The following is a 23,060-nucleotide window of genomic DNA, read 5'->3' as shown; positions in this document are numbered from 1 at the left end:
ACAAATTGAGGTGAATCGGAACAAGCCGGGCGTTGACACGTCGCATACACAAATTGTCCACCAAAATCAAACGAGCCATCTCACGACCGATGCCTAGCTCTCGTGCTATCTCTCTAACACTCACATGAGGATTTTTGAACACGATTTCCTTTGCCTTTTCAATGTTTTCGTCGGTGGTAGAGGTCGAAGGTCGTCCAGAACGCGGCATGTCTTCGACGGTCGTACGACAGTCCTGAAAGGCTTTGTACCACTCATAAACTTGAGTTTTCGATAAAACTGATTCCCCATAAGCCTTTTGTAGCATTCGCAACGATTCTGCACACGAAATTTCGTTCGAAAAACAAAATTTGATGCAAACTCTTTGTTCAATATTTTTTTCCATTGTTTTTTTCGCAACGCACTACTGAGGTGAACTGGTTTCAACAGCTGCCGTAAACGAACTGTCTGATAGATCGCGCTCATTTTTGGCATAGTAATTAAGGACAGTGCTGCCAAACTACATAAACTTAAAATATCGAAAAATATACAGCGCGCGAATTTTAAATGAGAATATCCGAAAACCTTTCGGTCTTAATGTATATGCATTCATACGTATATATATTTAATGCCGTATATACGACTTCATAAGTTAGAATTATGTGCTGTGGACAGCTTAAGAAATCTTTGCGAACGAGAGTTTTTAGTGCACCGATTGGACTTGTGAACTATTAAATTAATATTTGTGAACTCAAATTAATATTTTCTCAATTTCTAAGAATTACTATTGTTAAGAATTTTTAGAATAGTATTTAACTCACAATACTAATTATTAGCAGTGTTCAAGTATTTAAACAAACAATTTGCAATTTTATCATTACAAAAAAAGCGTTAAACAAATGTGGATTATTAATGAAAACTTAAATTTTTTCAGTTGTCTATTAGCGTCAATCAATCAATTGCCTTCCTTTTTGTGTGGTTTTATGCATACATTATTCACAAACACTTTGAAAATAATTCTTCATTACAAATCAACGTGTGAATGATGCTTAAAAATTTTATTGTAGATAAAAATTTCCATTAGTTGGCAATTCCAACAAAATAATATGACAGTTGACGTAATATACTAGCGCCACCTTGAGCAAAAAGACAGCGAGCAGAAATGTGATTACTTTTAAATATAATACTGCTTAAATATAAATTATATAAAACTGTTTAAAACTATTCATTGTTTAAAAATAATTTATTTTTTTTATAAAAGAAATAGAACAAGTGGAGAAATACATACACTGAAATATATATAAAATAATATATTTCATTGTATATCAGCTGTTCAACATGCAAAACAAGAAGGGAATGATAAATAAATATTAGTTCCGAGCCACTAAATGAAAACAAAAGTATTTTTATATGTACATTACTTATAATTATAAAATACATTAATAAATTTTCTAATACATTAGACGCTAATATGCTATGGTAAGAAGAAATGTTTTAATGAAGGTTATTGAATTGTTTGACTTCCACGTCTTGTCCAGAAATTCATTTTGTAACCTGTGTAAAAATAATTTGCGATTAAATATTCAACAAAAACTATTTTTAAATGTATTCAAAGAAGACATATTGATTGGCGTCAGTTGAAATTATCTTATCTCGTAATTTACAAAAGCACATAATTTCTAAAAATTAATTTTGTATGGTTCAAATGTTGGTTACCATTAAATATAGATTTTTTTATTTAATTTGGTGACAAACATAAATTATTCTCAATAATTAATTTCAAGTAAAAAACATATTTAAATGTATTTATTAAAATTTATTAAAAATTGTAATTTGATAGTTCAAATAATCTGCTTAAAAGCACTTTTTTTTAGCTAAGTAGTTAGCAGATTTCTCTCAGCATTGATGATATAATATATTATCAATAATTTATTCAATTATTATATTATACCATTATTTCGCGCATATTCAATCTAACGCCTGGAGGATGTGGAACAAAGTCAATAGCTTATCATTTACAATATTAATTTCTTAGTCTAATATCCATAATCTTCCAGATTACACTTTAAGTTGCCCATTTTGGAGTAAGAGAATGCGGCCACTATTTTTAATTTAAAGGATTTTCAGTTGACCAAACGCTATGACTTACCGCAGGTAAAAAAGGTACAAACTTTTTGTTCATTTTTTAAATACGTTTTTGTTTTCCATTTGTATTAAATTATTGCCTTTTATTAGATCAAAAGGAACATACACATAATATAACATAAATTATAGTTATAATAAAAGTTAATTATAATTTTAATGTTTCGGATTATTAAGTAGTATCTCTTTATTATTTTCCAATTACTGTAAACTGTTGATTACTATTTGACTGAAAATCTCACAGAGATAGAGATAATGAATCTTCCTAATGATTTAAATTGCATATAACTCTGCTTTAAAACGCTCTTTTAATTTTGGTAAAACTTCTGTGCTTTTAGTTTATTTGATATATTTAAAGCTTAGTCTTAAAGTTCGGTTTTTTTTTCTAAGAAAGTATTTAAGGTAGAAAGAACTTACATAAATAATAGGGACTTGGCCAAGTTTACGTTGACCACTGAGGTGCATTTAGGAATCCTTGTGTTCTGTATATGAATAACGTTAATCCATGCAATCACAACAGACCAATATTTGAGCTCAAGTGAGGTGTGATCACAAGTTCGTCATTCCAACCTAGCCTAACCTTAACTAAACCAGATAGAAACTTATCTACAAAAAAGTTTCAACAGATTCTGCTATAAATCATTCAGTTACTATTTATCACTCAATAGATTAAGAATCTTTATTTCCTTAATTATTTAGATATAAATACTTTTTCGTTTGCTGAAAAAAATTTAATTTTTTATTTATTATAAACAATTACACAATATAAAATCTTATAACTTAAAAAAAAGAAACAAACATTAGCTTCCAGGGCTTTCAGTACAATAAAAATTGAAATAAAAAATACTACATATATGGATTGTACAATATATGTTTTTAAGAAAATTTATATATGTTTAAAAAAATTCGTTAACATATGAAGAAAACAATATTTAATGTTTAAAATTATTGTTATGAAATATGTAGCATTTAATAGAGGAACAGTCATTCACCGGCCATATATAGAATTTATTTATAAATTCTATATTCTATATTTTTAATTTAACAATATATCTTTATTGAATCGCTTTAAATTAAAGCCTATCAATAAGTTTTAGAATCTTAAAGACTAATAACATTATATTACAAATTATATTATATAAACATACTGTAATGAATAAGTAGTCAGGGCTTATTTATCAGATATCACGGCGTATACGTTGAATTAATCAGGATGATCTTTAGGAAAGCAAGATGGCGGGTTTATCATTCCGTTTTAGTCTAGAGGAAGTTATCATATTAGCAAGAGGTCTAGCCAGAGGATTCACATGATTTTCAAAATTTAAAATGTGTTTTTGCCTTATTCTCTCGAATTCAACTGTAACCATCGGAACTTTTAAATCGAAATGTATGTTTCCATTTCTGAAAATATATAAAATCTATTAATTAATTAATATTAATAGAATACGTTGTCAAACTAGTACCATGGTGCCTGGTACACAGTTTAGAATTTTTAGAGATTTTTTTTTGCAACACCTACTCTAATATGTAACTACAGGCTTTATATTAGAATTTGTGTATTTTGTCAACTTGCTAGTATTTTTGAGTCAACCTCCAGTTTGGTTAGATTGAGAGGGCAAGTGCTGATATAACTCTCTGCACTTCCATTCAGAAACATATATTGCCCATTCTGATGAAATAACACTAACTATTGTTATTTTCTAGTATTGTCCTTGCTAAACCATTTGGTGTTTCTATTCATTTGGTATCTAAAATATTGAAGTCGATTCGTCTGCGTATCCCTAACAAAGACGTAGTGAATGATTAATGGATTCTATCTGTTCTTAATCATAACAACTTCTGCACAATCCACTAGTCAGAATATGCCACCGTTGAAGCATTGGTGCAATGACTAGTACCCATCATTCTGTTAATCTAAGTATTTTGATAATATATTCCATTCGGCATCTAGTAACATTATCTTTCTAATTATTTCAACATTCATTTTTGTATTCTTATTGCCAGCTAACATATGTAATAAAAAGCACAAACAACACCATAGGGAAAATAGCCCCAAACTACTATTTTCGCACACAATGTTTGATGGTATTTGGAATGTATATGTTGTTGTGGTAAACAGTAGAGATCTACACAGCATATAAACATGAAAGGATTTACAAACACGTATATATGGGTTAGGATATAATTAGGTGAAGAAGGTGTGAAAAGAAAAAGCAATGCTTGGGGAAGAAATGGATTAAGGATAAGTGAAATTTTAATTGAAGCTAACCTGAGCCAAGGTGAAGAAACCTAGCCACTTCAATGAAACGAAGCCAAAGTTGAAATATTATAATTCCCTAATATCCTAATAATGAATATAGAATTATAGTCTGTATTTTAAAGAAGACATAATATTTTGCACTTTCCTATGCACAAAATATTTCTTGATTTTCTTAGTGGTCACTTAAAATTTTTTTTCAAAAGACCTCAATAAAGGCACCATTTGTGAACTACACGTAAATCCCTTTTAATCTTTACAACATCTATGTATTGCTAATAAACTTACTGCAAGATTGAACTTACTTTAAATAACTTTTGTGGATCCAAACTGTTTTTATCTTAACCGATTAGTATTGTTCCTGTTGAGAGGGGTTAGCGGCACGTCATATCTGTAAATGTGTGGCTCTGGAATGTTGAATCGGCTGCTCCTAGAACTCAAAAGCTGTACTTTGGTCCTGCACTTGAAGTAAATCATCTCTACACTGTGCAATAAGTTAAATGCATATCTTCTGTCTGTGCCATCGTTTCTAAATGATAGAAATCTTCACCTATCACCAAATATATCCTCAGCCACCCTCTTTACTTCTTGGACTAAAGAGGTATCCATGACTCTGCCCATAAATATCGATAAATTCAAGATCCCCACCACCTTCAAACCTTAAATGCTGGGTGTCGTACTCGATAGTATGCTGACCTCTTGTGCACATGATTCTGCTATGTGTGGCCGTTTGAAGTCTTGCAATAATGTCCTAAAAGTGCTCGCAGGTTGTTCTTGGGTCAAAAATAAAGAAACCCTACTGAGCACATACAAAGCAATAGGTCGTTCTATTGCAGCCTATGCAACTCCAGTATGGACCCCATAATTTAGCGAAACGCAATGAATAAATCAAAAGACGAAATTGCGAATTGCATCTGGCGCTGCCATCGCATGATGAAGGAGCACAATCAACTACTGTTCAAACAATATCTCCTTGCGTGCCACACAGATGGACACCTCAATGGCGACATAGCTAGTAAAGCACTCCTTCCTAGATGCATTCGTTGATTCCTCCCTTCTTATCAAAGATATATCGACACCCTTTGCAATGGAGCCAACATCAGTGAGGTCAATATTAACGTGGACTTACGGCTCTCCACACAGATGCAGTATCCTCCTCAAGACCTAGGTTGTCTGACAACAAGGTTCTCAATAGGCCCCCGTCTGACATCTCTCTGGAAGAACGGCATTGAAATCCAAGCTTGATCCAAGCTAATGTTCAATTTCAGCTGAACCACCCAATCCTCTTCATCCACTTCCCCACTACATCTCCCCCAACCACTAGCTACCCACTACCCTTCCCATGTAATCGTCTTGTATATCCTTTCATGTTATCTGCTTGCAGATCCCAGTGGGTTACATCAACAACAACATCTCTCAAAATTTATTAATACCGCACACATCTTATCAAATGTCTACCGTCATTAACTGTTTTTATGGAATTTATTAAGTCAGCCTCATACTTATTTATCTACAGAGTCTTCCAACTATATGATTTAATATGCATTTTTTGTTTGTCTGATCCACGATCACTGGTCCACACATTATAAAGACAATGAACGTTTTTGTTATGACAACTTAAATAACTTAAGACGTATTATGGAGCAATGCAATGAGTATAACACAACTCTGTACCTTGTTTCTTTTTTTCTAATAGAGAATTATTATAAGCGATCAATTAACATGTGGAAAAGTTATATGCAATAAAGACAATAAACAGGGCAAATTAAATAGAGTAACAAACGTAGCTAGTAACGAAGATTTAAACTTTAGAAGATTTAGACTTTAAATGTCATATAACGTTGAAAAGGAACCCCCAAGATTGAAGGTGATGTGGCAGAACGACTAACTGGAGGTGAACCATATACTCGGGAATATATTTAAAGAAATAAGAAACTTACTGGTAATGAAGAGAAATGGAAATTCTATACTAAAAGTCTATTATTGTACCCATGACCTACGTCAATGCTTAATGCGACAAGTTATTGCATTATAGACAAAACAAATTTGACATGATTTATTGAATGCACTTTTGTTGATCTGTCTCTATAATTAAAGAACACACTTGTTTTTTTTTAAAGTCTCACGTTCTGTACGGCATATTTGCTGAGAACAATATCCTATACGGCACATTTGCTGAAAGGATATCATAAGCGTCTGGAGAGCTAAGACAATACTCAAAATTCTATCATAATAATAAATTAGCATTACATGACGATCCTGCCATTATATATCAGAAACTTTGTATTAACATTACATGGTAATCCTGCCAATACTTTACAAATATCATTACATGAAGATCCTGCCACTAATATTACACTAAATTCCTGGGGGAATACAACTACATATATAAATATAAGCTGATATATCATTGTGATATATTTTTTAGTGATTGCTCACAATTGGGACACATTTTAAAAAAGACCGTTGCCTTATGATAACACATCTCACGCAACGGTCATATTAAACCCCCAAGACAGCAGATAACGTGACTGGAATGACTATGTTAACAATTGCGATGCCTACATACACAAGCCGAGTATAAGGTTTACTCTTTATTCTTTGGCCTATGGCGACTTTAGATTAATTGATTTCTACAAAATAATTCAAAAGAGAATAGTTACTCGAACTGCAATTGACAGGTCTATTTAAAACATCTTCTATGTAAAAGTGTTCCGAAAATATTTCTTAAAACTAAGATGGCAATTTAATTCTTTAAAATATAAAGAATTCGATTTGCTTAAATAATCAAAAAAAAGTTATTATGAAAAATTTTAGTTAAAACTATTATGAAATAAATTATAATATCTTGTTGTTGGCTGATTTCGAAATTTTATTTAATATGCGTCTCTTTTGTTGTAGGTTTAATTTTCGCGAACTAAGACGGAAATTCCTAAGTTTACCAGCACCTTGCTGCGAAGTACATAAACGTTACATTAATGACCCAAGAAGGAAATCTCGTAATGAAGCACAGATTGTTGTTGTTGGTGCTGGATTGGCTGGACTATCTGCCGCGAGTCATCTTATTAAGAATGGCTTTACTTCCACCATTGTGTTGGAGGCAACAGAACGTTATGGTGGACGCGTAAAATCCGAGCATTTCGGTGATGCATATTGTGAGCTCGGTGCGAAGTACATTACCATTGATTCTGCACGAAACTCCATATATGAGCTTTTATCCGAGACACACGGCTTAGAAAAGCAAACAGCAAAACGAGATAATATAGTTTATGTGAATTTACTTGGACAGACAATTAACAAACGTATGCCAGATTTGATTGATGCACTATTCCGTAAACTATGTTCGGGTATTGAACTACAAGAAAAGTTTGAAACAAACAGTCTTCATGACTTGAACAACGTGGAAACATATTTTCAAGCGGAAAGTCGGAAAATATTGGAGAACATGTTTAAAGGAGAGGAGGCGCGAATTGCTGGTGATATATTCATAACACTTTTCAAAGAGTTTGGAAGTCTCATTGGTTGCTGTTTAGACTACCTTAACATAGAACATATACGCAAGGTGCATAACACTAATCCTAACCCATTATATATTCCACAAGGTCTAGATAATATCTTACGTCCTTTGACCGACATAATAACCGAGCATAATATTAAAATGGGCAAGCCAGTAGGACAAATAAAATGGTATGATGCTTCCACGACGTCAACAGCTAAAGCACATTTAGTCGGTTGTCTTGACGGAAGCTCATTTAATGCTGATCACATCATATGCACATTGCCGTTAGGCGTTTTAAAAAATTTCTCAAAATATATGTTCAAACCAATGTTACCGAGACACAAAGTAAACGCCATACGTAATATTGGGTACGGTTCACCTGTTAAAATTTATCTAGAATATAATAAGAATATAAAATCGTGGTTCACGGCGAATTTACGCCCGCTGTGGAATGAAGAGGAACGAGGCTCAGGTCTAAATTGGTATAAACAAATTGTTGAAATATCAAAACTACCTACTAGCAAACATGTGCTTGAAGTGTTAATAGGTGGCGCATTCTTCGGTGAAATAGAGAAGCTTCCTGAAGATCAGATAACCAAAGAGGTCACTACTATACTGAGAATCTGCTTAAAAAATCCAAAAGTACCGTATCCAAAGTCTATATTACGTTCAAATTGGAGTAACAGCGCTTGTTTCTTGGGTGGACGGCCCTACTTTTCTGTCAACAGCACTATTAACGATGTTAACATTTTAGCCTCGCCACTGGGAGATAGAGCTGCACTTCTTTTTGCTGGAGACGCTACAACTCTAAGTGGTTTCGGTACTGTCGACGGTGCGCGCCAGAGTGGCATTAGAGAAGCAGAACGTCTTATTGAATTTTACAATAGTACATCAGCATAAAATTAAATCCAAATTGTAAGTAATTTTTTTCTTAAATGCAATACATTTAATAATTGTTTATTACAATTTTTACAACAAATTTAAATAACTACATTGAACAGTAATATATTAAATTTTTAAAAATGTTTATTTGTAAATAGCAATTTTAAGCAAAATTTTGTCGTTGCAATTATTTCGTGATAATAAATTTCTGCATATATTAAACTAATTATAAATCTTTAAATTTTAATTAATAAATTCTTAAATACATTTAAATTATTTCTTTTAATTTATATAGATAAATAGAGAAGGTTTAGGACCACAGACTATTCTTTATCTTTTTTTCATTTGCAAAATATGTAGGATTGGCAGTTAATATCTTCGTTACGAAGGAGGTATGAATGATGTTATGTTATTACTGATTTTCCGATTATGCCACACACGCAGCCTGTGGGGGAAGATGTATTCAGGATCTAAAACCCACCGAAATGGTGCGAAAAGATATATTTATATTTGTGCATATTCTTTAACAATCCCACATGAATGTTTAAAAATATTGTCATTTCTTTTAAATTACTGAAATGATCTGAAAGCACTCCCCGAAGTATACTTCTGAGCAACGACCCTGGCTTATGCTTTAATACACTTTGTGTAAAAAGGATGTGGACTGATCAATTAAATAAGATTTTTTTTATCACCTTCAAAATAGGCGCCACTGATTACAATACAACTATGATAGTGCTGGATCCTTTATACGAATTCTCTATACGATACATTTTTCGTTGGCGGATTTGCGTATGTTTTTCAACTGATTCAACGAATTCTAGGTTATGGCTGCAAACGATACGAAACAAAGTAATTTGAACTTCGGGAATAGAAAAAGTCACACATAGTCATGTTAGATATCTGCTGTTGCTAGTTACCATAGCCATTATCGTAATCCGAAGATACCTAATATTATTTTCGCTATTGGAAGTGGTAAGCGGAACTCGGTCGATTATGCAGACGAGAGACGGTACGTAAGTCCGATGGTTCCTCGAATGGTACTTAGTCGATGACGTTAGTGCTGCCAATTTATACGAATTAAATTGTGACGTTTTTTAAATTATAATAATTTTGGTTACTTTTTACATACAATATATATGGAAAATATTAAAGTCAATTTAGAATTGCTTATCTATATATTGATTGAAATGCAACTTTGGACTTTAAACATTTAAATTATATATTTATAAATTCATTTGTATTAATAAAATAAAAAATCATTTACACATTTGTCTCAAACAATATTATATTAGTCGTCTAAATGAGGGTTTTTTATTTTTCCAGGTAATTTAATAATTATAATTATATATAATTATATGTAATATAAATATATATAAATATATATATATATAAATATATATATATGTAATATAAATTATAATTATATATAATTATATTTAATAAATTAAATATTTCAACTGTCAAGTTTTTTTAGTAGGTTAGTACATTCAAAGATTCAAAGTAGATTCAGTGATACGAGAGAGACAATCACATCAGATTTGTGATTTATCTTAACTTAAGAAAATATTCAAATTTGAACTAATAATATACAATAGGGAAAAAAAGAATAACAACGATTCAATTTATAATTATAATTTATTTTTTACATATAATATATCAATGTATAACAAGCTAAATGAACTTAAGTGTGGCCTCGAAATATATGCAATAAGAACGGATTAGTATTCGTTTGGTTTGGATTAATCACAGGACTGGTTTTTACAAATTTTTTTAAATGGAATGGAATCAAAGCAAATTCTCTAAATATATATAAGCAGAACGCTCTTTCCATTATTAACAGCAATACAGACAATATGCTAAGATAAACTACTAAACTGAGATATAGTACTATATATATATATTATCTTTATTATTAGACATGCAAGAACTTATGTATAACTTTGTAACAATTTAAATAACATTAGCTTAAATGATAAATATGAATATATATATTTTTTAAAACAACAATCGAAATGTTCAACACTTAAAGTAAGTAAAATGCATACTTGAAATATTAAAAGGTGTCTTTCTTGTATGCATTAATAAATTGTTCCCTAATCATGTTTACTGTTCCATAATCTGAGTCTTTTCGTAATATTCATGTGGCATTATTTGTTATTATATCTTCGATGGGATATCATTTATTTCTCCTTTAAAACTTCATCAGCAGCGGCGCTTACCTCCTTCCAAGAATACTCAATATCTTCTGGTTTAGAGAACCTAGAGCAGACAGCCATGCGTAAGAAATAGACATCGCGTATTTTGGATGGCACCATATGAATGTTACCGCGGCCATTGATTCTCTTCAACAAGACTTCATTGATTTCATTAGTGCCTTTCAAACGGAAGCAGACTAAGCCCATATTAACTTCACCAACTATTTCGAAACGTTCATCTGCTTTACATAATTGTTCAAATTGTTTTGCAAAGCCGCAATGACGACGAATGTGAGCTTGTAGATTTTCAACGCCATATAAACGCATCACAAACCATAACTTCAAAGCACGGAACCTACGCCCAAGAGGAATTTGCCAATGACGATAATCTGGAGCAGATCCTTGCATATCATGCTTTAAATACAATGGATCAACATTGAAAGCATTAACGACCCATGTGGGATCTTTGAGCCACATTGCACTACAATCAAAGTTAACCAACATCCATTTATGTGGATTGAAATTAAAACTGTCAGCCGTTTCAATGCCATTCATTAAATGTCTATATTCTGGGCAAATAAAAGCTGAGCCTGCATAAGCTGCATCAACATGAATCCAAACATCATACTTGTTACCAACTGGACCGCATTCATTCAAATAATCGAAAGCACATGAATTCGTGGTGCCCAAGGTAACGACCGCCTATCAAAATAAAATTACAATCTCAAATTATGATATAATTGTGATATAAAATAAAAATAAAATTGAAATTCGTAAATATGTTTTCCTTTTTTTAAATAACTTACATAAAATGGTATTAAACCCTCATCCAAGTCTTTTTTAATTGCATCTTCCAAAGCGCAGCCACGTAAACGATTGTTCTCATCTGCTGGCACCGAGCGTAATTTAACACCACCAAGTAAACCAGCACGTTCCACAGAAGAATGAGCTTGTTCTGAACTATATCCAACTAGTTTAGATATTATCGTATTGTCATCCCAATCCGGATGAATTTTCTTTACTTGTTGGATTTTCTTTGCCTTAGCACTTAACAATGCAACAAGAGTTGCTTCGCTGGCTGTTCCTTGTATAACACCACCGCCCTTACCACCAGAACATGCCAGAAATTCCTCAGGCAGATTTAACATTTTGCCCAACCAATCTAACATAACAACTTCCAGTTCAGTGCAAGCTGGACTTGCAATCCAGCTGAAGCCAATACAAGCAATGGCGCCGCTAAGCATGTCGGCCACAATGGCTGGATAGCTATTGGCAGTAGGAAAATAGGCATGAAACTTTGGGCTATGCCAATGCGTAACTCCTGGCATTATGACTCTTTCGACGTCTTTCATTACATCCTCCCAAGACTCTGGTTCCTGGGGTGCATTATCAGGTATAAGCGGACGCAGGTAGCCGGGTTCAACAGTAGGAAGAACACGTCTATTAATTAAAAATTGAATAAATTATAAATTATATATTTTTAAAATATTAAACGATTTTATCAATTTAACGCATGTGTTATGATTACAGGTGAGGAACTTCTGTGTAGAACAGGGGTTGTTAAAGCGACAGATATTACTTGAAGACAATATTTTCAAACCCAGACTGTACTGTCTGGTCTGTCAACTGAAACAATATTCAATGCAATGCAGTTTAAATGGATTACAGGTAAAATAATCAATCTGTTTTACAAGAACTGATAATAATGTCTTCTCAAAAATAATATCGTTAGAAATGAAAATACAATATGTTTCAAACCGGTGATGTTAATCCCGCCAGCATTTGAGAAACCCTACTATAAGGTGTATTTTGAATCGAAAAGAAAATAACGGGATCTGCTATAATATATGGTTGCAAAGAACAGATTATAATCAAAATTGGAATTATGATGAATAGATATATATACTTGTATATAATGGGAACTTTGAATTACCGCAATAAGTGCTATGAATGTTTTAATTGATTTATGAGAAGTTTTTTGATGAAATCGATAGTGAACGATATGGACTACAGCAGTAGTTCTCAATTCAAAATGTACTGTAGACCAAATAATATTTAATGTATTTTGCAAGAACCAGTACCAATATTTCCTAAAGCACAAGAAGCAGTGCACTACAGAATCATTGAAGCATTATGTTCTCGATTGCAAGACTAATAGCCTAAAATACACGTTTTGTTGACAAAATTCACTATAAAATCACTTTATTTCTAGTAAAAAAAATCGACTAAAAAGTTACTTAAAAAAAGCATTATAAAAGAAATGAACTAGATAATTACTACAAAAAATAATATTAATTCCAAAATTTAATATATGTATATGTCTTTAGGGAAAGTGTTACGCTACTCAATTATTGAAGAATTATGTTCTGTTGGACTGGATTGCAGGACCAATGACCTATAATACACTTTTGTAATGAAGTAAGCCACAATGTCTTTAATAAAAGAATTGCACTACTCAGTGCGGATGAATTAAACAGCCAGAAAAAATCTAACATACGTAAGTGCCCCCCAAGTTGCAAAGAACTTCTTCTTAAGTTGAGTTTTCATTTTATTAGAGTCTACTATCGGATAATTACAGGTTAATACTATTAAATTAATACTAATTAAACTGATTATAAATGTTCACTTATTTTTTTTTATCTCTAACACTATCTCTAGCAAAAAAAATTCACTACACAACTGTTGAAGAATTATGTTATGGATTGCAAGAGTAATGACCTATAATTTACGCTTTTAAAGTCCCGACCCACACTATCTCTAGTAACAGAGCTACTCTACACAATGCAAATGGAATGAAGAGCTAGAAAGAAATGGTGAAATACTCAACAACGATGTATTTTATCCGAATATCAGACTTTAAGTCAGTGTTTTAGAAATGTTAATAAAATTGGGATTTTCCAACTACGATTATTGCACAAGAAATAGATTAGCATAAGTCCACCTCGCAATTACTTATTCGATTTAATTTCTTTGCTGCAAGTAGAATTGTTTGAAATTTGCTACAACAACCGCGACAATCATTACTTATTATACGTTCCGAAAAGGCCTTGACATATTGTTGTAATTATAATTTAAACATTATTTAAAATATTTTTCTTGTTTTCATATTTTTTTTTTGTTTTTGGCTTTGGGTTTTTGTAATCGCAATAAAATAAAAATTCAACGTAAACCCAGTCGAGCATTAAAACGAAACGAAGCTGGCAATGACTAATGCCATGGGGAAGCTTGCAGGTGTCGCTTGCAAATTCAAGAACGACTGGTTTGGTAAGATTTTTAAATTAGTTTAATTAGATTTAAATGAAATGAAATTAACACAAATGGAAGTGAACATATACTTTTCCAGATTAAGTATAAGCAGCAAAAAAGAAGAGTTTCAAGTTGATCGAGTTGAGGCTATTGCTTTCTAAGCTGCAGTTCACTTACCTATCACGTATATTTTCCAAATATTCGGCAATGTAATCCACCATAGACTTGGCAAAATCTTTGAATTCTGGTGCTTCCATATCGATCTGTATAAATTAAATTCAATGAAAAATTACTTCAGTTCAATAAATTATACAATAATGGCACTAATTTACTTCAATAGAATTAAGCTAATTACAATGTTTACTAACTAAAAGTGAGTGGCAAAAATTTAAAATAATTTTAATTACCCTTGTACCCGTAAATAACTATATTGTTATAATTTATTTTGATAGCAGTGGAGTTATATATATACATTAATCAAATGGAATAATTTACATCTTTAATCATAATAATCTATTATAAAGTTTCTTAGAAGAAATTAAATATGATTTAAAAAAAAACAAACTAGTTCAAATTTTAACTAATAGTCAAGAGTAGCTATTATCTCTAGAAGTTATTTCTAATGGAAATCAATATAGAGTATACAAATCATATTTTTGCTTATGTCAGGAATGCACTCCTCTCTCTGAAGGACTACTATTGGAAACGTAATATAACCCTTTGTATTTGTCTAAATGTCATGAAATATAACGACATATAACGACATATCAGTGCAGGAACTGTTTTATAGACGCATGTTATTGCAAGAATCTATTTTGCTATTTTAAAAAATCGTATTTTCTTTGGACTTCTCTTTCTATTATAATTAAATTGTGCGCTTCATTCATATATTATTATAAATACTATTATTTATTAATAAATTTAAAATAACACTTCACTCGTTATACTGTATTTATTTCTATTCATTATATACTGTATCTATTTCATTCCCCCATAAATTTCATATATTAATGTTGTTCTCTTTTTTTAAATCTCTGGCAATTATTTATTCAAAATCTTATCAATTTTTTTATATGATTTTGACCTTGACTTTGAGTCTAAATAAAAACATATCAAGGTTCTGTCACTTAACACTTTCTCTTTTAATTGTAGCAGTTCCGACTGTTCGAGAACGACTCCTTAAGTACTTTACATACATTATATTTTTCTCATTACAAAATAAATAATTTATTTAATTTTATTTGTTTTAATTGAAATCTGTATTGTGTAATATTTATTATTTATAATAGAAAAAAAGAGTTTACTCACCGACACCTTTAGATCCAATTTTTCTAATTCAAATGGAAGTAGGCCTTCGCCATTGTTAGTTTCTTTTGATTGATTATTGTTATTCATGCTGTGGTTAGTTGGAAAGAAGCTTAGAAGTTTAAAAGAAAATAGAAGCTTGAAAAAATACTGAAAAAGGAAAAGGAATGCGTTTATCTACATGGTTTTATAATTTTTAATCGATAGATAATGAATTTATGGTATATACAATTCTTATATACATATTAATTCTTATATATATATTATGTACAATTCTTTTTGACAAATGTCATATGCATATATCTTAGTTTAATAAGATGAGTACGTTTTAAAAAAAAGGAAATACAGTCAAACTTCTATAACTTGAACTTCTATAACTCGAATTTTCTATAACTCAAACTAAATGGAATACAACAGTGTTTAGTGAGCAAATTACATACAATTATGAAAAATTCTTGAACTTGAAGTCTCTAAAAGTCGTACCTTTTCTTTGCAAAATGGTACTTCAATTTATGGAAGTTTAGTTTGATTGTATATTAATACATATATTATATGGAAATCTTTTTGCAGAAAGATACCTAACTTCAATTTTGCAGGTCTTAAGTTGGAGGTAAAAATAAATTTTAGTCTATTAGTTTGGAGGTACTTATTGCATCGACTTAAGTTTTTGTACAGAAAGGAACAGTTTGTAAGAACACTTATCTTAGTGCCTATAAAACAAGCAAAGGTCTATAAGTTCTTACTTTTAATAATATGTATGGGCTGTGTTATTTAGAGTTTCATGGACATGTCAAAATTGTTACTTTAGGGATTTGACAAAAATGCATGTTATGTAGAGTGTTACAGAAATTGTAATATTTTGCTACTTAAAGACATAAATGTTGACATTTATTAGTCAATAAGACTGCTTTGCCTGAGTAGCGAGACACAGATAGTCTTGGCTCTCATGACCAAATATGAACCGACACTTTCCCTCTCAATTTTACAATTTGCATTGAGAAGAACAACAATTTTGCTCAAGACGAGCCCCACCAAGGGGGAAGTTATGTCCAAACACATAACTTCAACTGCTACCAGCGGAATTCCTCGAAGTTTCAATGGACCGTTCATCGACGCAGTATACCGGAGCGTGATTGAAGAACATCGTGGTGTTAAGTCTTCTGGACCTACAAGATGAGCCCAATACATTCTACATAACATGACTCAATGGAAAACAAATTTTTTTTGGATGATTTTAAATTTCATACCTATTGACATACGTATCTTTCTGCAATAAACCATTTTTTATAATATATATTACTAAATATAGTATAATATAATTTTAACATAAATAGATCTGCTACAGTCCATAAGGAATTACACTAGAAAAAACATGTTTTAAAAAATTATTAAAGTAAATTTGATAGAATATAATTTATATTTCAAAACTATAACACAAAAACGGATAACTTGATTAATAGAATATGAAACTTTATTTTATATTTGTGAAAAAAATTTCTTTAAATCTAAAATGATATATTTTGTTACAATTTTTTATTGCAATTGGAAATAATTCATTATCTTCTTACTGATGAATATATTAAAACATATTAGTAATAAGTAATTAGTAATTAATTTATTTAATTAAAATCAGTATTACTGAAAACATTTATTAAAACATCTGAGTGTTATATTAAAATAATTAATTCCTTTGTAATTTGTGCAAATAAATTCTTCATTACAAATTAATCAGATAAAATATAGAGATATGTAGATTAAATTTTTGATGAATTTTAAAATATCACTAACCTAACATCAAATTCAAAAAAAAAAACAAATTAGAACACTTATAAACATAATTTTGAAAATATGCAGTATAAACATATATTATTAATATATATATATTATTTAGTATATAAATATATATTATTTATATTAATGGAATCTACAAAGATGCTTTTATATATATATATATATCATATATATATATATATATCAGTATATATATATATATATATATATATATATATATATATATATCAATATATATATATATATATATATATATATATATATATATATATATTGATTAATCTATAATTTATAAACAATCTACAAAGGAATCTATATCTATATAAGGAATATATAAAGAAACTTATAGATATAATTTTAAAAGTGCTATTAGGTGAGGTATAGTAAAACTCATTTCCTCATAAATCAATCAAACAATGTTATAGTTAACCTAACCATGGAATACTTAACATATATAATACTTATAGTCCCAAAAAAATAATAACAGAATCATGCATCTTTAAAGACCTCGTCTTTACGTGTATCAAAAATAAAAAAAGAAAGACAATGTTATGTTATGTTATTAAAAACCGAAGAATATTTTATTGGCGTTTCTTTCCTAATTATTACATTGACAAGATGGTTCACGCGAGATAATATTTCAGAACTTCTACTGAGATTATATAGTATCGGCTTAGCTTACACTGGCCTATGTGTATCGGTTGCAAATTTATCATCCAATAAGTGGATGATAACATTGACCCATCTAATTTACTCAAAGCAGATTCAAATGTGAAAAATAGTTACTTCTGTTTTGATTATATAAAAAGTATTGATCATTTTAATAACTATTTAACTTTTTAAAGCTTATTCTTATACTTATTCTCTACCGTCCTTGAGTAGACACTGTTACCAAAAACCGAATTATTTTTTGTTGTTGTTATTTTGCACAACTAAACCCTTTTTTGACTGTACAAACCTCTTAAACGAAGTAAAGTTGACTTGAGTTAAATGTCAATTTAAGAGAGTTTTTAATACTTTTGCGCCGGAATATAATTTATTTATCATGTTTTTAAAATATCAGAAGCAAATGAAGATTTTCTAAAATCGAAAGCAATAATAGAGAGTTATAGAAGAAATATTTATTTATCATCACACAAATTGGTAAAATTTTAAGCATAAAAATATTGAAATATTAACTTTTTTTCCAGCATAAGACATAGTAAGTATTTTTAAGCGATGAATATAGGAAGCAGAGATCACCTTATTCACTTGAAGAAGTACTAAAAACTTTCGTTAAGTAACTAAACTTCTTCTTAAAATGCTATTTAAATTTGGATATATTAAAACCAAAATATGCAGCAAAGAGTTATGAACATTAGTACTTTAGTATTGCTGTTGAGATAGATTAAAGTTAATGGGTATGGGAAATAATCGATAGAACTACACTGTTTAAGTAAACTAAATATGTTCATCATTCTTGTAAGCTGAAGAGAATCTATAAAGACTTGATAGTTTAAACTCTGCTAAACTTATTTTATTTAATTTACTACAATTGTATCGTTACTTATCATACATAACAAATTAAATTAAATCTTATTTGGAAAAAATTTTATTTTATGAAATAAAATATTAAATATTTAATTATAAAATTAGTTTTTATATATTATTACTAAATATTACTAAAAAGTGTTTAACGTTTGTGTGTTTACCTGTCTTTCTGACATTTAAATTTAACCATAGTTAATATAACAGATTTGGTTATAAAACCAAGACTACTCTATAGTAGTATTGCGTTTTTCCAAGTACCAAAGTCCACATTAAAAATTTTTTAAAGAGGGCAAAATATCGCCTTAAGAAAATTGATTAACGCTCCGTGGTACATAAAAGGAGCAGATATTCATATAGATCTGAGAGTCGATTCACTTGAAAAATTCACTTGAATTCACTTGAAATTGACAGTCACAATAAACACTCAACAACATAAAAACACAGCGAAACCTAATAGACATAGGCATATACAAAGATATCAGATCATCATTTCATAAAGCCCCCGTATGTAGTTATTCTTAGTGTGACTTAAAACTGTCCACAGATAAAATAGAATCAAGATGATGATGAATCAACAACTCTGGTACACACGCATACACACTGATGATTTTAAACCGTTTATTTAATACTAAAATAATCACTATTTATTGTTAATTCCCTGGATAGTAATGCCGCGCCGTACTTGTTAAGAGCATAAATGGAAATATGTATTTATAAAACTATAGGAAATCCTTTTCATTCTTAATGATATTAATTTAGGAAACTTATTTCAACGATTTATTATATTATTTATTTAATTTTATTTAATTATTTTCATAATTACTTCGTATATGATATTTAAATAATTAGATATTATTAATACACAAAACTAGTTGTAAAACTATAAGTAAACCTTTGCATTCTTAATGATATTAATTTTGGAAACTTATTTTATCGATCTATGATATTGTTTATTTAATTTTATATAATTATTTTCAAAATTACTTTAAATACGATATTGAAATAATTAATTATTATTATTAAAAATTACGTTCGATTAAATTGACTTTTAAATATTTTTAACGTAACAATTTAAAATATTAAAAACAAAAAAAAAAACCCCTCTAGTAACTCTAATACATCACTCAACTAATTATATTAATTTATTAAAATATTAATATAATTATTTTATTAATTTTTATTAAACATTTTCGTCGAATGCTACCCTTCACTCCTTTCTTCGACCTTTTTAATGAATGCCACTTTTAATTCGATTTTATAACAAAAACACGACTTTTAAAATTCAATAATTAGTTCGAGGGGAGTTCCTCTCACTTTATTTTGAAGGGCATTTACAAAAAGCAGCAACAACCACGATTTTTTAATAGTCACTAATATAGATTTAAAAGGAAAAAATATGGTTTGCATAAGTAAAGCAAATAAATCGAACATACCAAACATAAAAGTTATCGATAAATATTAGATACTTTTTTAAATTTAATAATAAAAAAATCATGTTTGGGATTTTTTTTTAAATAATAGAAATACAAAAAGTTATTCTAAACTCTGTACTAAACAAATATATAATATATATAATACAATTTTTCCAGAAAATAGAAAAAAATTTAAATAGAATAAAACGTTATAATGCAACTCATTTGAAGAAAATAAATAAATAAGCGTTTTTAATGTAACTTATATGCACTCAAGTCCCACAAATTCAAAGTAAAATTAGAAATAATTTTTAAATTAAATTTTTGTAAAATTAATAATTAACATTTTTAATATTTATTATAATTTTGAAATAATATTTATTTAATATAAATATTAAAAAAGAAGTAAATTGTTTGGGAACTTTTTCACAACTTCAATTAGAGCTTTAAATTCCTTTTCTTCTTAAATGTAATCAACTTAGTTAGTTAAATTAAGTGTTTTTATAATTATACTAAACTTTTCAGGATTAATGTCTCTTATACGCACTCAAATCCTACAAATTCGAAGTAAAATTAGAAATAATTTGAAACTTAAATTTTTGTAAAATTAATAATTAGTAAAATTCTTAATATTTATCATAGTTTTGAAATAATATTTATTTAATATAAATATTAAAAAGAAAGTAAATTGTTTGTTAAGTGTTTTTATAATTATACTAAACTTTTCAGGACTAAGTATAGTTATTGTAAATCAAAAAGTATTTCTAGGTCATTGTTAGTCCAAAATACATTTTCCTATTCGGATGCAATTGAATTAACTGAAAAAGTATATTATGCTCGAATTGAGGTTGACACCTTGCTTTCAAGTTAATTGAATCGGTTTCATATTGCCAATTAAATAAAGTTACCACATTATTACGGACAGACAGATTTTTAGCAATTTACTTTGTGAATTTCAAGTATTAAGAAAAATTCTATTACCTTACAGACTTGATTGGGTGTGAATAATGTGTAATTTTCCACATACATTTACAACACCCGTTTGTGTAAATTTTATGTATCCTATAATGTAACTGCGCTTATAGTTTTGGAACAATAAAAAATGTATCTTTAGGGAATAAAAGCACGAAACTAAAATAGTTTGCCCTTTCTTTACGTTAGCTTTAAGGTGGGCAGTTGCCTGAGGATATCGAAGCCTGCGTATTATTATATCTTCTAAATATTTTTGAGTATTAATTAAAAAAAAAAATTTTGTGATTAAAATTGAATTCCTGAAATTCCTACTTTCCTATTCCTTCCTAATATCACTAAAAAAAATACATATTGCATATTAATTTTTCCTTTATCTTATGCTGACAAGTCTATGCCAAAACCAACAATCCAGCTATTCATTTCTTAAAAGCAAGCAACATGTTGCCGTTGCTGTTGTTGCCGTTGTTGTTGCTTGTGTTGCTGTTGTTGCTGTTTAAATTGTAGTTGGCCTTGATGGTATTATTTGAATAAAATTCAAAAAGTATATTTATTCAAAGCAACGAAAAGTTACTTAATTTACTTTAAAATTCAAAAGCGTTTAATTCAAAGTCTTGAATCAATTCTGAAGTGTGAATCGAGCAAACAATAAATGCGAGACTAGCAGTCAATCGGCGATATAGTATATATGAACATGTGCAGATAGTTAGTAGATTAATGGATAGATATTATTTGACCGACTCCATGTATATGCGTTAATTATAAATTTTAGTTTATTTACATTTTTTAAAATTTTATTTTTTTTGTTTTTTTTTTTGTGTTAAAACTACAAACTCTGCAAAACTTAAAAATTAACTATTTAACCAACACAGTTTTATTTTCTTTATCAAAATTATTCACTCATAAAAATATATAATTTTATTTTAAAATTTAATTATTTAAAAACCTTTTTGCTGCCTTGCTGATTATTAAGCTATTTTTTTTTTTGTAAACTTTTGCTTTTTCACACTTTATTTAATTTGCTGTGGATTGTTTCCTTTCAAAATTGAACTTGCTCCAAATGATTAGACGCCTTCAATTCCAAATTCGTTCAAATTCGTTTAAAATATTTATTGTATCTTTTATAATAAAATTGTGTGACTAAAATTCTAACTAGCAAAGTTAACCACCGAATGTCAACTGAGAGAAAATCAGTGCTGATGCCGTATTTAAGCCGAAAATAAGTTCAGGTCCGGTTCAGCATAAAAGCGTATGACTCAGTGCGGCGCTAATAATAACTACAACGCGTGAATGAACTCGCCGTTTAACGAAAGGCAAGTACTTTACTTTTTGCCAGATCTGCTCAAGCTGCTTTAATTATCTCTCATTAAATTTAAATAGTGATTTGTAGTATTGTGCTTTTAGCTCTATCATTACGTCGATAATGTAACAGTATTTAGTGAATAGAATGTTAATATAGAGCACTTTAGCATGATGTTATCAGGACTTAACAACCATACAGAAAGCTGCTTTAAATACATTACTAAATAATTTTACACTTTATATTAAAATTCAATAAGAAAAACAACAATATTCAATTCATAAATTAATTATTCATACTAAATTAACCTCTAAAACTATGTTCACACCTGATTAATATATTTTTGTTCGCATTTTGTATGGATTTTGTATGAAAAATGACACTTGTTCTAAAGATAGTCTAAAACTTTTTTCATAAAAGTTTTTTATATTTTTGTATGGTATAATTGATCAATATTAAATTAAACACAAATGTTTAAATTAATTTAAAAAAATATATTTTTTTTGCATACCTATATTTTTTTTTTTGCATACTATACCTTACTATATACTTT

The 23,060-nt window shown here is 29.3% G+C and overlaps 2 protein-coding genes across 4 annotated transcripts; one reads left to right on the top strand and one right to left on the bottom strand.

Annotated features, from left to right (window-relative positions):
- Positions 1–1,237: 1,237 nt before the first annotated feature.
- LOC119688047 (protein anon-37Cs) lies at positions 1,238–9,954 on the top strand. 2 transcript variants are annotated; one of them, XM_038102671.1, is made up of 4 exons: positions 1,238–1,455; positions 2,034–2,130; positions 7,277–8,789; positions 9,052–9,954. In XM_038102671.1, the coding sequence occupies exons 2-3, from the start codon at positions 2,117–2,119 to the stop codon at positions 8,772–8,774; spliced, it is 1,512 nt and encodes a 503-aa protein (XP_037958599.1). In that variant the 5' UTR covers positions 1,238–1,455; positions 2,034–2,116; the 3' UTR covers positions 8,775–8,789; positions 9,052–9,954. The 2 variants fall into 2 exon arrangements, with proteins under 2 accessions (XP_037958599.1, XP_037958598.1); XM_038102670.1 differs by lacking the exons at positions 1,238–1,455; positions 2,034–2,130 and having other exon boundaries at positions 7,201–8,789.
- An 882-nt stretch (positions 9,955–10,836) lies between these two features.
- LOC119688029 (aromatic-L-amino-acid decarboxylase) lies at positions 10,837–22,373 on the bottom strand. 2 transcript variants are annotated; one of them, XM_038102644.1, is made up of 4 exons: positions 22,154–22,373; positions 14,378–14,463; positions 11,761–12,394; positions 10,837–11,656 (listed from the first exon to the last, which is right to left on the bottom strand). In XM_038102644.1, exons 2-4 carry the CDS (start codon positions 14,455–14,457, stop codon positions 10,940–10,942), a joined length of 1,431 nt encoding a protein of 476 aa, XP_037958572.1. In that variant the 5' UTR covers positions 14,458–14,463; positions 22,154–22,373; the 3' UTR covers positions 10,837–10,939. The 2 variants fall into 2 exon arrangements, with proteins under 2 accessions (XP_037958572.1, XP_037958571.1); XM_038102643.1 differs by lacking the exon at positions 22,154–22,373 and adding an exon at positions 15,509–15,638.
- Positions 22,374–23,060: the final 687 nt, after the last annotated feature.

The sequence above is a fragment of the Teleopsis dalmanni genome, chromosome X, assembly GCF_002237135.1.
Source record: "Teleopsis dalmanni isolate 2A chromosome X, ASM223713v2, whole genome shotgun sequence".
Lineage (NCBI taxonomy): Eukaryota > Metazoa > Arthropoda > Insecta > Diptera > Diopsidae > Teleopsis > Teleopsis dalmanni.
Note: the sequence above shows the minus strand (reverse complement) of the source record. Positions and strands in the feature narration are given on the sequence as shown.

Excerpts from the sequence above, each read along its gene's own strand:
- LOC119688047 (XM_038102670.1), top strand. The coding sequence starts at position 7,257 with ATGCGTCTCTTTTGTTGTAGGTTTAATTTTCGCGAACTAAGACGGAAA.
- LOC119688029 (XM_038102643.1), bottom strand. The coding sequence starts at position 15,595 with ATGAATAACAATAATCAATCAAAAGAAACTAACAATGGCGAAGGCCTA. Across the intron at positions 12,395-14,377 it reads TTGGAAAATATACGTGATAG|ACGTGTTCTTCCTACTGTTG; the intron begins GTAAGTGAACTG and ends TTTAATTAATAG. Across the intron at positions 11,657-11,760 it reads AGGGTTTAATACCATTTTAT|GCGGTCGTTACCTTGGGCAC; the intron begins GTAAGTTATTTA and ends TTATTTTGATAG.